Source organism: Phyllostomus discolor, chromosome 2 (assembly GCF_004126475.2).
Source record: "Phyllostomus discolor isolate MPI-MPIP mPhyDis1 chromosome 2, mPhyDis1.pri.v3, whole genome shotgun sequence".
NCBI lineage: Eukaryota > Metazoa > Chordata > Mammalia > Chiroptera > Phyllostomidae > Phyllostomus > Phyllostomus discolor.
Window position 1 is genome coordinate 31,151,430 of NC_040904.2, and position 15,347 is coordinate 31,166,776.

General features: G+C 35.3%; 1 protein-coding gene and 1 non-coding gene across 2 annotated transcripts in view; both read left to right on the top strand.

The window, feature by feature from the left end:
- SERPINI1 (serpin family I member 1) overlaps positions 1-15,347 on the top strand; it is a 76,159-nt gene that overhangs the window by 44,142 nt on the left and 16,670 nt on the right. Inside the window, exons 2-5 of the mRNA XM_028505158.2 lie at positions 2,636-2,903; positions 3,921-4,151; positions 5,880-6,074; positions 7,515-7,719. Coding sequence (XP_028360959.1) covers positions 2,654-2,903; positions 3,921-4,151; positions 5,880-6,074; positions 7,515-7,719 — 881 coding nt within the window. The 5' untranslated portion in view covers positions 2,636-2,653. The remainder of the gene's footprint in view (positions 1-2,635; positions 2,904-3,920; positions 4,152-5,879; positions 6,075-7,514; positions 7,720-15,347) is intronic.
- Positions 13,984-14,113, top strand: LOC114491222. Its single transcript, XR_003684027.1, has one exon. It is a non-coding gene; the product is annotated as a small nucleolar RNA SNORA66 (small nucleolar RNA).

Genomic DNA, 15,347 nt, shown 5'->3' on the forward strand with positions numbered 1-15,347 from the left:
TGCCTGATACATTCACTTGTAAATAAAAATGCCCATGAACATAATATACTTGGCTGTGTTTTCCTGGAATTCTTACTGATTTGTAGTAGTTAGTTTTTGTTTTATATGAAATTTGATATTCATGTTAAATGCAGTGGTATCCTGATAGTTGTATTATTGAATGACAGATACCACAGTAATAGAATGACTTTAATTTTTTGGCCTTACACTGGATAACATTAAGTGAAAATAATGAGGACCAGGGGTGGGTCTCACAGGGCAGAAGTTAAAAGATGGCATGTCTGATCACGGCAGAGCGTGGTGATTCAGATCATGGACTTCAGGATCTGACTTGGATTTCAAAGTTCCCCTAAATAATATTGCATCATAAGTATTAAATACTGAATATGTTTTAAAATCTCTTTTAACTTACAAGGGTACTTGCTAAATTGCCATCTGGTCTTAAAGGAGAAAACTTATGTATTCTACCTCCATCTTTTCCTGGAGTTCTCTGGCGTAGAAAAGGAAGAGAGAATGCCATAGCAGCCTCCCCTGGGTGGCCCAAGTTGGTGGACTAGTAGGGTAGCTGAGCTCGCTCGGCACCTGGCTTCTGTCCCCACGTGGCGTACATGAACGACGCTGTTCTGCGGCAATGCACTCGGTCTCCCAACATCAGCCCTCCTTTGCCTCCTCACAGAATGAGTCGTGAGAGCCTGTATTTACATGTGGGCTAAACTCACTTTCCTAAGCAAGAGAGTATTATTTGAAGTTTCATATAAACGTGCATTTAGGGGAGCAGAAACTTGGAAGCTCTCAATCAAAAATAAAAAACTCCATACCTAAATTAAACTCTAAGATGTGAAGGGCTTATAAATTAACCAGGCAGTTCTCTGAAATAGAAATTAAAAATATTACAGGATTGATTAGGAAGCTGTGACTTAAAAATCTGTTGGAAACACACTACTCTTAAGTTAAAAGTGTATTCACTCTGTTGACTGAGTAATGGGGATTACTAATGTTTCATACTAATTGAAATATGATTTTCCAAATGTGTTTGCTCAACATCACTTTCCATGCTGTTTTAATGATGATTTAAATATATGTATATCAAGCACAAGTAAGCTACTTATTTGTTTAAATAAAAAAATTAGCTTCCAGATGCCTGCAGTGACAAAACGTAAGGATACAAGGAGAGAGTGTCCTGTCCCTAATGTGTGCCGGCCCAGCTGTTGGTGAGGAGGCAGGGCTTTGGAACACTGGTGTGCTGAGAGGCAGAAATATTCTTCAGAGATATCTGGACACTGACGCTGCTTTCTCTTCCCCAGAGAAGTCAGTTCAAGAACCAAAAGAGCTGGATATTTAGAAACAGTCATTCAAATAGAATCTCCAGTTTTGTTGGTATAAGCTGACATGGTAACATTATCCTGAGTCTAAAAGGATGGTGTTGTAAAAGGTCCCTCCCCCCCTGCTCAGAGATTGTTACTGGGAGCAGCAGCTTCTTAGAGAACCAGTGGGTAAGGGAAAACCAGACAAGGATGTGCTGAATCTACATTTCCTCTGGGTTACCACTTCCTGTGGGTTCTGCAGTCTGGGCTGAATAAACTGGGGCCTGTGGCAGGTGTGTGTCTGATCTCTTCCCACTACTTGGTAATCCAGCTGCCTGGTGTATTAATTTGAACAATTTTAGTGAGTGAGTGATATGGCATTGTTAAATGTCTAACTTCACAAGTTCATCTAAAACCCTGTAAATATCTTTTGGTTTTCATTATACATGTCCTGGATCTATGTCATATTGAATAAGCTAGAGTAAACTGTTTCAAAAATACAACAAAAACATACATGGTGAAGCTAAGAAAAATGGATAAATCAGCCTCAAAAACACAACCTATAATTACCGTATTTTTCAGACTATAAGATGCACCCCCCCAATTTGGGAGGAATGATGGTTGTTAATGTTGCTGTTGAGTTCTGTTTACATTTGCATTGGTGAAATATTATGTTATTTATGTTATTAAATATTTTACCACATTTTTTGCTTCAAGAATTTTTTTCCTATTTCCCTCCTCTAAAACCTAGGTGCTTCTTATGGTCCAAAGTACAGTAGTTTTTGCATATATATATATATACATAATCTTACACACATAGAAGGTGGGGCAGGGCTGTCTTGTTCCTGAGAATATCCTCAGAACTTAGCAATGCCAGTTATTCATTTGATTACTAACAGACTTTTGAAAAACAGGATTTCCCAACATATCTTTTCATGGGGATTTTGTTATAGAAATATTAACACTGTATGTTAAAGACAAATACCATATGATTTCACTCATATGTGGAATCTAATGAGCTAACTGAACTAACAAGCAAAATAGAGACAGACTCGAAGATAGAGAGCAGGATGACAGCTATGGGGGCTGGTTAGGGGGTGGAGGGATTAAGCAAAAAAGAAAAAGGACTCATGGATGCGACAACAGGGTGGTGATTACTGGGAGAGAGGGGTGTATAAGGGGGCTCAATGGTAATGGAAAAAAATACAATCAATCAATGTAAAAATAAAAACCTTTTGGTTTACTTTATAACATATCTAAGAAATAATTCAAATATATACTCATATTTCTCTTTTTCTGAGCTAATTCACATGTAAATTACTGCTTTCCAGGATTGAAACTGTTCCAACATGGCTTTCCTTGGACTTTTCTCTTTGCTGGTTCTGCAAAGTCTGGCTGGAGGAGCCACTCCCCCTGAGGGAACCATTGCGGAGTTGTCAGTAAATATGTATAATAACCTCCGAGCCACTGGGGAAGATGAAAATATTCTTTTCTCTCCATTGAGCATCACCCTTGCAATGGGAATGATGGAACTTGGGGCCCAAGGATCCACCCTGAAAGAAGTTCGCCATTCAATGGGATATGACAGCCTGAAAACTGGTAAGGTTCGATTTCTCAGGATGGTTTAACTTTAACTTTCCACTCAGTTATATTGTCTTATGCCAGAGGCAGCTGTATTTACACACAGTGACAAAGTAATCTCATTGAGATGGTGTGGCCACGAGAAACACTAGGAAACCCAAGAAAGAAGCTAATTCCAGGCTCTGTTTCAGGCTGAGTTAATCTACAGAAATTATATATCATGGTTAATAATAATGCTATTATTTAAATACACCTTACTGTTATAAACAAAAGCAAACATGGTTCTTGCTCTAATGGAATTTTCAGTCTAGGGGGAGTAACATATATTATTAATCAATTATGGTGTAAATAAATGAAAATTTACAACTGTGATGAATGCTATAAAGAAAAGCAACATGATTCTCTAAGAATATCAGATTTTTTTTTGCTTAAAATCAATTGTATCTTCATTGTTTACATAGCATCTAAGAATCTTTTTTGAAATGTTGCATTATTATGAGACTATATTTATTGAAGAAAATTTGTAGCCAACATGTATTATGTAATCACTTTGACAGGATGTAAGATCTCTAGTTTAATGTTTCTAACATACATGTGAGTTAATTCATTAAAAAGTTAAGAATTGAAACAATTTCTAATGGATTTTCTAGTTGTAAGAGTTTTTAAGTCTATTAAAAGGAAATTTTAAGAAATAATTTGATTTTTAAACTAAATAATTACACTTACTTCTTATTTCTGATAAACATAAGACTAATTTAATGAAAGTAACCTAAGTACTTTGAAAGTAAGCAACCAAAAATCTGACTGTATAGATTCTACCAAGATATCGATTGAAGTGGAAAGCAGTATCAGTTGATAATACTAAACTGCAAAAATGTTAATTTGAACATTAAAAATCTCACAAATATTGACCCCCCTCACCATGTCAGGTTTGGCGAGTGAGGGAATGCTTTTCCTTTGGGTCCTGGCTGTGTTTTGCTCTTTCACTCTCCATGTTTGTTCCACTAAAAAAACTTACCCTGTGTCTTTCTGCAGGTGAAGAATTTTCTTTCTTGAAGGAGTTTTCTAACATGGTAACTGCTGAAAAGAGTCAGTATGTGATGAAAATTGCCAATTCCCTCTTTGTGCAAAATGAATTTCACATCAATGATAAGTTTTTGCAAATGATGAAAAAATATTTTAATGCGGAAGTAAATCATGTGGACTTCAGTGAAAATATTGCTGTGGCCAACCATATCAATAAGTGGGTGGAGAATAACACAAATAGTACGTCACTTGGTTCTTTTCTTTCCCAAATAGTTTAGTTTTGACTTTCTCTTACTTCCGATATTATTTGTCTCCTTGTTCCTTTTGCATTTTGAATATTAGATAACATTTAGTTGAGTATCTTATAATTACTTTGTACAGATTAAAGTGTTTTTAGAAGTACTGTTTATGAGTAAACATTTGAGAAATAAGTTTTGTCTTTTGGTACACATAGAATTTTGGCACTGATAAATTGATCTGAAATCTTGTGCTCTCCATTTGATGGGTTTTCTCTGTATAGTAATTTAGCTACTATATGAAATTTTGCTTGAGCTTACTAATGAATTAGATACTGGTTGGAATGGCAGTTGGTATATCTTATGATTAAAATAGAAAAAGAGAGTTAAAAGTCAGAGTTTAAACATTTTTCTTGGCTTTTAAACCACAGAACTTGATTAGTAATCAAAAAACTCTTTAGGATTCCTTTAAAAGAGAATATCCCATTTTAGGCCCAAATAAATGGAAAGAAATTAGGAAAAGATACATGAATTCTGTATTTTATTTTTAATTAATATATTTTAAATGTATTTAAATTTTCCAGGTATCTCATATTTTATCATTTAATTTTCCAATTTTACCAAAAAATAATTGAAATTAGAATATTAAATAGTGAGACCAAATTTAAAGTGTATTTACTACAGCTTTTCATTAAATTAATTTTGTTGACCTCCACAAATAATGTTGATCTAACACATTTTATGTTGGAAAAACAACAACAAACCCTGATGATATATGCTTGCGACATATAAATCCTTAAAATGCTAAAGCACTTTTGTAAGCACAGAAGTGCTGTAATTAATAAAATGAAAGAATACAGAACACAATTTGGTTCTTTTTCTCTATATTACTTTTTCTCTATGATCCACCTCACTAAAGTCATTCTTTCAACTATGAGATTAAAATGTAAGATAAAAGAAACTTACGCTTGTTTTTTAACATTGAAAGAATAAGTCAATAATAATAATAATAATGGAGACAACTCTACTTGAACAACAATAAAAAAAAGAAGAAGAATCTACCTGGAATAGAGTGAGTTATTAAAAGCTGTTTGTTTCTAAACTCTTTTTAAACACATAGCAATCAACAAAATATCTCTCAAAACAGATTTGGAAAGGAACATCTCAAGTGTTAGAAAAGAAGGCATCAGTCCTTGGTCCAGGCATGTGTGGAAAAAAAATAAATAAAGAGGCATCACAGATCACAGGTTAAACTGGATTTCACTTGTCTGTTTTTACCAAGTCAAAAGTGCTTGTTGTATTTGGTAGAAAGATATCCAATGTATATGCAGGCATGTTTGAATTGAATGACATTTTAATCCGGTACAATGATTAAGAATAAAGTTAGAAACATTTACTGAGTGCTTACTATGCTAAGAGTTTTACATGTATCATTGCAACTAGGAAGTACTGAAGCTGGAGATTCTGTTTTATATGGTTCTGTAGCTTGTGCAAGTATTAAGATACTTGTGTTATTTTAGGTGGTGTGGGTATTTTAGATGCCCTGAAGCTATAATTGTATGTGTGAACATTTTTCCTTTGAGAGTAAAGTACTTTTAAGTTTTATTTTAATTTTAGTAGTGGTATATAGTTTTTCTGTAACACTCTATCAGATGGTAGTTTGATCATCTTTGGTCCCATTTCATCTTCCAATTTAATATGAATTTTCATCCATTTGTTTTTTTCTGAATAGGTCTGTTGAAAGATTTGGTGTCCCCAAGAGATTTTGACTCTGCCACTCGCCTGGCCCTCATCAGTGCTGTCTATTTCAAGGGTAACTGGAAGTCACAGTTTAGACCTGAAAATACTAGAACATTTTCCTTCACTAAAGATGATGAGAGTGAAGTCCAAATTCCAATGATGTATCAACAAGGAGAATTTTATTATGGTATGACATTTTGGCTTTTATTTCTCTCTTTCTGAGGTAGTTCAACAAATTTCTAAAAAAGAACATGAAACATTCATTACTTAAATTCTTGTCAATCTAGTTTGAGCTACAATTCAATTTCCTTGGCTCCGTTTTCCAAGCCTCTGATTAGATCCTGAGTGAATATTATGTGCATTGACAGCTTTTCAATATGTTTCTTTAATTTGTAACTGTAATCACACCTGCAGAATGACTTTATTCACATAAAAATACCTGACCTTGTGTAAGAATATTCAATTACTACAAAAAGCCATTGGCTTTGGGTAGTTTTCAGTGATCCATATGTTCCACTCAGCTCTCAATTTGACTCCTTACAACTTCTTAAATCACAAATATTCTTTTGAGATTGTGCCTTCACACTTGTGTATGTATGGTCAGACGTAATTATTCATTCATAGTTTCATTATTGAGGGTCTGTAATTTATGATACAGCTCAATATCCTTGGCATTATCTTCATGGATGTCTCATTGGATTTTTCAGAAGTTTCAGGTGTTAATCTTTTTTATACCCTATATTAAACTGGATTAGTTTGTTTTCATAAGCGGAAGTGTAATTTTAAACTAAGTGTATGTTAGAACTAGTAGCTTATTCTATTTAAAATACACTGTAAAAATAAAAGATTATAATCACAGTCAATCAAATTAATAGTCAATACTAAATAGAAAATAACCATTTAGTTGAGAACCAAAGTATTTAATGTGATATTAAAGGGCTCTAGGTCAATTGCAGGAAAATATTCACAACAAAAGAATTAATATTTTAAAATGGGGAAAATTCGAAAGTCATGGCAGGACCATTTATTTTAAAGACTAATTTGTTTATGAAAGCCTAGTCAATTTAGCTAAGTTTATAGAACACAAAGCCAGTTATCTAATTTACCTAATCACCTAGTTTGAAGGTGATAATCACCACAATGCAGCAGACACCTATTGTAGAATGCAGCGGGGTTCATTTTGGTTGTGCTACCTTGGCCTCAAAACGTTTAGCTGTGATATTAATAGAACACTAGGTATTACACGGTCCATTTTTCCCTTCTTAGTAATCAGGTGGATATTGGTAAATGTAACATTGGATCCAGGACTTTATTTTTCTAATCAGAAATTTTCATTGTTTCTACTAATATCCTTTAAATTTGTATTCACTTGAAGTCTTATTTAAAAATAAAAACCAAGTCTAGAGAACATGTTATGACAAACGTGAAATAATTCTGGGATTCTAAAATAAAATAGATTCTGCAAGGCTTAGGATTCACTTAAATTTCAAGGTCTATTTTTAAATAAACTCTCTGTTTCTCAGATGCCTAAATTTCTTACATCCTACACACTGTTTTGAAAAAAAAGCTTTATAACAAATTTAAACATTTTATTTAGGCTTTGATGTGGAGCTTTGATTTTTTTTAGGGGAATTTAGTGATGGTTCCAATGAAGCTGGTGGTATCTACCAAGTCCTAGAAATACCATATGAGGGAGATGAGATAAGTATGATGCTGGTGTTGTCCAGACAGGAAGTTCCACTGGCCACTCTGGAGCCACTGGTCAAAGCACAGCTGATTGAAGAATGGGCAAACTCTGTGAAGAAGCAAAAAGTGGAAGTGTACCTGCCCAGGTGAGAGGCTGCTGAGTGGCTCCCCCTGATAGCATGGCGGGGCGGGGCAGGGGTGCGGGGCAGGGGTGTGGGGAGGAGTAATCAGTAAGATTCTGACCTGGAAAAACTCTTCCCATTACTTTTGAATTTTAAGCCTTGTGCTACTCTCCTCCTTCTCTGTCTTCTCCTCCTCTAATATTCTCCTTCTTCTCCTTTTTAAAAAGCATTCTTTCATTCTCATTCAGTCCTGCCCAGAGACAGGGCCTCACTTATTAATTCATTCAGTACTGTTTACCAACACCTAGTTTCAGATATGAGTCAATATTCTTAGCTTCATTTTAGGAGATTTTCTGATAGATTGACTCTGAATATAATTTACAGTGACAGTCTTCTGTATTTCATTAATATTTAAAGGTGATTATAGGGGCAAAAATAATCTCTGACTGTGTTGGAAAAAGTGCAAGCAAGTTGCTGTGCTAGGTGCCGAGATGCAACCATAAATAAGCAGGAAGATGCTTAAGTTTCTCCTGTGGCCAAAAGAATAAAGCCCATGCAGGGCCTTGATGTTCTTCTGACTACATTCTCTTCCTCAACCCTAGCCCCTGGCCACTAAGCACGTCAAATATTTAGTAGCATGTACTACCTGTGCTTCTGGTTACGCCAAGGACATCATGCTCTTTTCATGCCTCTGGGTCTCTATGTGTGTTTTTTGTATTGTCCTAAACTGCCCTCCGTACACTGCCTTGCCGGATTGGTTTACTTAGTTAGCCTCCAGGGTCCAGTTCTGGCACTAGTTTCAGGAAGCCTTCCGTGAACACCGTGATGGCACAGGTGACCCTCACATTGTCCTCATGTGTGCATCTCCCTGTTATGACAGTACATTTATGGTCTCCCCCAAGATGACCTCACCCTTCCATACAGTAAGTCTTGCTTTATTTCTGTAAGTTATTCTAAAGTCAGATCTCTTCCCCATAATAGAGATGTGTTTGCAAAACCAAACCCAACTGAAGACATTTATTCTGTCCTTTAGTACCTTTGAACCTAGTAGGGGAGTGAGACCAATGAACACATACAAGTTTATAAACATAGTGTGCTAGTTAGATCTGGACTAGGAGATGAGACATCCAGATAAACGATACATAAACCTATGTATATGCATGTATGTGAAAGTACAGTTTTAACATGCATTTTGTATTAAGAAAATTTACAGTATGATTAAGTAATATGAACATTGAAAGGTGATAAGACATAGTATTAAAACTGAATTACTAAACATTCATGTTTATTCTAATTTTAGGAATAGTCATTTAAAAGTTCACAGAGTTAATTGGATTTTGAAAGTATATTAAATGAGGAAAATAAGTTTTAGAATATTTCTGTCACTCCAGTAAAATCCCAATGCCCATTTACAGTCAATCCTGGTTGCCATCCCAGAGGCCAGGCAACTACTAACCTACTTTTTAAATCTCTGTAGATTTGCCCTTTCTGGATACTTAATACCAAATAAATCATACAATATATGGTTAAAAATATAAAAATTATATCTTACATAAGCTTATTTTTCAAAACACTTAGCTGATATTTACTTATGTTAATGGAGATCTACTTGGAACTGTGGACAGTTATGACTAGAAATATATATATACATATTATGTTAGTGCTACATACACATAATGTAGAACCATCATAATACATAGCTATTCATTTCTCAGTCTATATAGAAAAATTAAGGTTCTTGTACTTCAAATATTTTTTCTTTTTAGCTAAAATGTTGTTTGCATAACTTCCCATGAAAATACATTTCTGTAGAAAGATTATACTAAGTCTATGCTCAAGGAGAGATAGCCAATGAATATCTAAGAAATAAAGCCAAGGAGATTCTATATATAATACTAGGTAGTAACCAGCCATGTAATATAAAAAACAGAAACTTTTATTGAAAAAAATACCAGGTACAAGAAACATTGTATGTAGGACAATGACGCCTCAGTCCCCTTCAAATTAGGCACCTTGGGACCTCACACAGTTCTCCCAATTGCCATCAGCTGCCAGGCCATATTTCCCTGAATCTCATCAATGGTCTGAAATATCTTCCCTTTCAAAGGTGATTTTAGTTTTGGGAAAAGTAGGGTGTCAAATCTTGGCTATAGGGGGACTGAGTCACCTGGGTGATTAGATGTCTCGCCAAAAAATTCTGCACAAGGTGTCCTGCATGAGCAGGTGTGTTGTCGAGATGAAGCTGCCAATCACCAGTTGCCCATAGCTACAGCCTTCTGAATCATCCCAATAGTTTCCACGGAGGAATGTTCAAGCTTAATGCAAAATTTAAGGCACATTCATTGCTGCACTTGCTCAGTCATTTTTAATGTGACAGCCACACAGTACACATGCTCACTCAACGGCTTCTACCGCCCCCACTGACTAGTACAGTGAAGTCATCATTTTTCACACATGCACATTCCAGTCCACTCTCGTTGGCTGCCAGGTCACATGAGTGTCATGCAAAGTATTATTTTTTTAAAGACTTTATTTATTTATTTATTTTTAGAGAAGGAAGGAGGAGAGAGAGAGAGAGAGGGAGAAACATCAATGTGTGGTTGCTGGGGGCCATGGCCTACAACCTAGGCATGTGCCCTGACTGGGAATCGAACCTGCGATACCTGGTTCACAGCCCACGCTCAATCTACTGAGCTACGCCAGCCAGGGCGCAAACTATTCTTATTATATTAACAATGGCTAGACTTTTTACAAACAGGACTCCTGTATGTATATGTTATGAATAATTGACCCTCGCCTTGTCTGGTGTGGCTCAGTGGATTGAGAGCAGTCTGCGAACCAAAGCATCACAGGTTCGATTCCCAGTCAGGGCATATGCCTGGGTTGCAGGCCACAGCCCCCAGCAACTGCACATTGATGTTTCTTTCTCTCTCTCTCTCTCTCTCTCTCTCTCTCTCTCTCTCTCTCTCTCCCTCCCTTCCCTCTCTAAAAATGAATAAATAAAATCTTAAAAAAATAATTGACCCTCATACTGAATATATAAACAATATATCTTAACTCTAAAAGCACTTACTTTTAAACATTACTAATCCAATTTAAATACTTAAATCAGGTCTAAACTCTCATCCAGAGACTTTTATCATTAATTTTATATTTTTCTTCACATTATATAATGAATTCCTTTTGATAATATGAAAAATTCAGTACAGTGTTAATGCTTCCCTTACTGAAGCATCTCCAAATGCTTCAGTTTTGTGAGGGTGCAGTTACTTAGAAGTATTGTAACAGAATTATAAATGAATGCTTAACAAGAATCACATATTCTAATTCAACTGTATTCACTAGAAAATGTGGGCTGCAGGTCCCATTGAGAAACTGAATGTGGCAGCGGAAGAAAATTAATTTTTCACATTCTAAGAGATACTGTTCAATTCTGAAACAGTTTGGCTTGCTGGCTCATATTAATGCCTGTTGCTAAACTAGGCACAACTGATTGCCATGTGTCCATTACTCTAGCAGTTCTATGAACTCTTCCTCTGTGTGGCTAGTACGTGGAGAGGGAGGCTAAAAGAGAGATAAGAGAAATTTGGTTTCTCTTTTTGAGAGATTGACTATTTTCAAATACTTATGTGTCAGTAGTAATCAATGGAAAACTATCCAGCCCCTCCATTTTATATCATTAGCATCTTCAAAATGTTCAATAAGTGTAGTGACTTATGTGACCCAATTTTAACAAAGGTAAAAATGTTCCAATAGCTGTGTTCTAGGTTTATGCAAGTGTCTGTCTTAAATGGGTTGTACAGTTTAATTCATACAGAAATAATTACCTAAAAATACAACTTTGCATTTCTGTAATTTGACCACTTCTTGTCCTGCTTGACAGATATTTTATTGTGTTATACTAGATTTTATACAAAAAGCTTTAAAATGCTTTTCTTAAGATGTGTAGAGTATTTTGGGGAGGGAGGAAAAGAAGCAATGACTTTTGTATTTTTGTTATCCCCCAAAATAATCCTGTTAACAGGTAATAAATTAAAGTTGTATATGTATCCAAAATGTAAGAAGTCTATTTCATAGAGGGTAAGAGTGCTATACCTATGGTATGTTGCCCAAACCAGTGAAATACCATAAGGTTTATGCATAGTCATACATCTCTAAGATTTAAATGAGATGGTCAGATAGTCTTCCAATTTACCATGATAGTAAAAGTAGCTTGGCTGACATATAAAATATATATAATCTTAAAAGCACATTAGAGGACTGCCTGGCACAGAGTAGCATATAAATACTACATATTATTACTATGGTTATTTATTTTTCAGTGTACATTTTAAATACTAGTATTTATCTTATCTGAATCTGTGGGTAGTTTTATACATACTCTTCTCTAGGCAGGAGTTGTAAAAACTTGGTTCTCATGAACATTACTCTCTTCATTGCCCTTGTATGTGCTGACTTTTCAGTTTTTGCTGATTCGGCTTAGGTATAAGAAGAGTTTTCTAAACTCAAAATCCAATATCTGAATACTCAGAAGACAGAGGTACTGGCTGTGGAGTCTTTCGGCTCTGACTTTTGTAGTCTCGGATTTGTCATTTGTGATCAGAGAGAAATCAGAGGATATAAAGTGGTTCTCTATTTTGTAACCAGGAACGATGCTGTTATTTTGAAATAACCGTCTACAAATAAAGTACTTCAGCTTCATGTTTTTAAGAGAAAAATAATGCACAAGCCATCTGATTTTGTTCTTTAACATGAATGCTTTTTGTTGTGGTCCTCAGTTGCTTACAATCTTTATAAATTTTCTTAAAGGTAACATACTGTGTATCTGTTGTATTCTAACATTTGCTCTACACGTCTACTCAGTCTCTGACACTTTCCCCCACGTAACTCTGCGGCACGCTCAGATAAAAAGGTGCAAATACACCGTTACGTTCCTTGTATGCTTTTATTAAAACAGTCATGCCTTTTGGTTTTAAAAAAGCAGTGTTTAGCCTTTTGTTATTGTTGACACGGTTCCCCCATTTCCCCCAGAATTCCCCCTCTGTAATTATTTGGTTTTAAATAAACAACTGTTGGAAGTATAGTGGTTAGTGTTGGGGGCTTTGCACTCAGAAAGACTGTAGTTCCTATCTTCATTTGAAGACCTACTAACAGTGTGACTAGGGCAAGTTTCTTAGCTTGTTTGGACTTCCATTTGTTCTTTTTTGGAATAGAGATAATGCCTATCTCACAGGATTGTGTGAGGTTAGCATAGGGATGATCAGATGAGATACTAGGCATAAAAGGGGTTTACATAGTGCCTGGGACATATAGTGAGCACTCAGTTTAAGGAAGATAATAATGATTATTTATATTAACACTAACCTATATTAAAAAGAAAGAGATTATTAATGTGCAATCGCTATTTTTTCAATAGTTTGGTGAGAAAAAGATGAATGAATGAATGGAAATTGTTTACATCCTGTCTTCAACTTAAAATAGACATTCTCATGGGGACCTAGATTATATTTCACTTCAACTTATGTGTTTTGTCCTATGCCAGGTACTATAAACATTAAAGTAAAAACACTAGATTTGACTACTTACAGTTAAAATAGCAGGGATAAAAACACTGGATTTTACTGCTTTACAGTTAAAGTAGGAGGGATCAAGTTACTTCATCACTACTAAAATATAAATATATACATCTTAACATCTATAATAATGTGAATATTATACATAACTTCAATATAATAAGAACTGTTACCTGTATTGCTCTTTATTGCATGCCAGCTATATGCCAGGACCATCCTAAGACTTTTAGAAACATTTTTTAATCCCCTCAACAATACTATTAAGTGGGTATTATTATTATTATTGCCATTTTTTCATATGCTGAAACTGAGGCTCAGAAGTCAAGGAACTTGCCCAAGTTCAGTCTGGGTAATTTACCATCTTCACCTAAACAACCAGCCTCAGAAATGTGAAACAAACCAAATTGCTTTAAGGAAGTAAAACGAATTTTTCTTTCCAACTCCAGACAAATACATCTGGTGTCAAAGTCTCAGAATAAAAGACGATAGAATGCATATAAAAGGATAGAGAGCAATTCTCAGAAAATTCAGAGAGAGGTTGACTAAAGGGAGGAATGAGGACTTAGCATGGGTAGACTAACAAGTGAGGTCAAGTTCACATTTTCATTGGCAATTGTGCCCTTACAGCCCTTTCAGTAAATGAGGATTGTCAGGGAGGAGAAATGAAGAAGCTATGTTAATTTCTGGTAAGTATTACTTTGGAAATGTTTGGCAATGGCAAAAGAAATAAATGACTCTCAGTTTAAAAAAAAGTAAGGGAACCAGGTTTGCTAAAGTAATTGTGGTGATAGAAAAGTATTGGCCTCAGAAGCTACCGAGGTGGTCCATTCTATCCCAGGACAGTGTAAAAACAAAAAAAAGTAAAAGTAAAAAGCGTCCACTTCTGACATCTTCCTTTACTTTTCTATTTTAGATGGGTTAGGAGGGTATGTATCATTCTGCCTGGCCCCCTAATCCTGTTCCTCCATTCATTTAGCTGCGTGACCTTGTCGAGTTATTTTATCTTTCAATCCTTAAGTTTCTTCTTGTTTTAACTGAGGATTATAATAATAGCTACTTCAAAAGGCTGTGGTGATATTTAAATTATTCTGATTTTTGTGCTCTTGGAACAGTCCTGGGCATATAGTAAGCTCTATATAAGTGATCAAAATAAATGAATAATTGTAATAATAATAATAATAAAGCACACACCAAAAAACCTTAATTAAGCCATTGAATGTTTTCTGTACAGCATCCCGTGTTTTCCTACTCATCTTCCTTTTATACTTTCATAGACAATGTACTTTTTTGTAAAAGCAAAATAGGGAGGGATAAAAAAAGCAAAATAAACAATGTAAGTCCAAGTTAAAGTATAGGATATAGATAAAATTTAGTACTTAGTTTAATATGTTTGCTATACATTTACTCAGCTTTTGATCTTATTTTTTTTTATAAACATGGGCCAGCTAAAACTATTCTCTCCTAATCATTTCTCTCGGTGCCTGAGTCTTACTGATAGCCATCATTCCCCTGTCACTCCTCTAGAAGCCAGACATCAGAAATGATGCTAATGTAACATTAAGTGACTGTTGCCAACATGGCTCTTTTAAGTGCACAGCCATTGCCTAAAATTTGTCGTTTTGCTCTGTATTGATGAGGAGGCACATTTAGTTCTAACCAGTTATTTTTATTTTTTATAGAAAGTAATAAAATCCTTTGCTTTTCATAAACACATTTGTTTGTTAATGCAGCCATGTTTTGTCTCTATCTTTAACTAGTAACATGGGTGATACAGTTGATTGGTTTGGGAGATATTCTGTTTTAGTAACAATCTGGCATTCTGTGGAAAATTTTGGAGAGGGGAAAAGGGAGTGAGAAAGAAAGGGAAAGAAACATTGATGTAAGAGAGAAACATCGATCGGTTTCCCCTCACATGCAACCTGATAGGGGACCATACCCGCAACCCAGGCATGTGCCCCGACTGTAATCTAACCAGTGACCTTTTGCCTTGCCAGATGATACCCAACCAACTGAGCCACTCCACCCAGGGCTCTGTGTAAACCATTTTCTTTTTTTTAATTAAACCATGTACTTATTTTT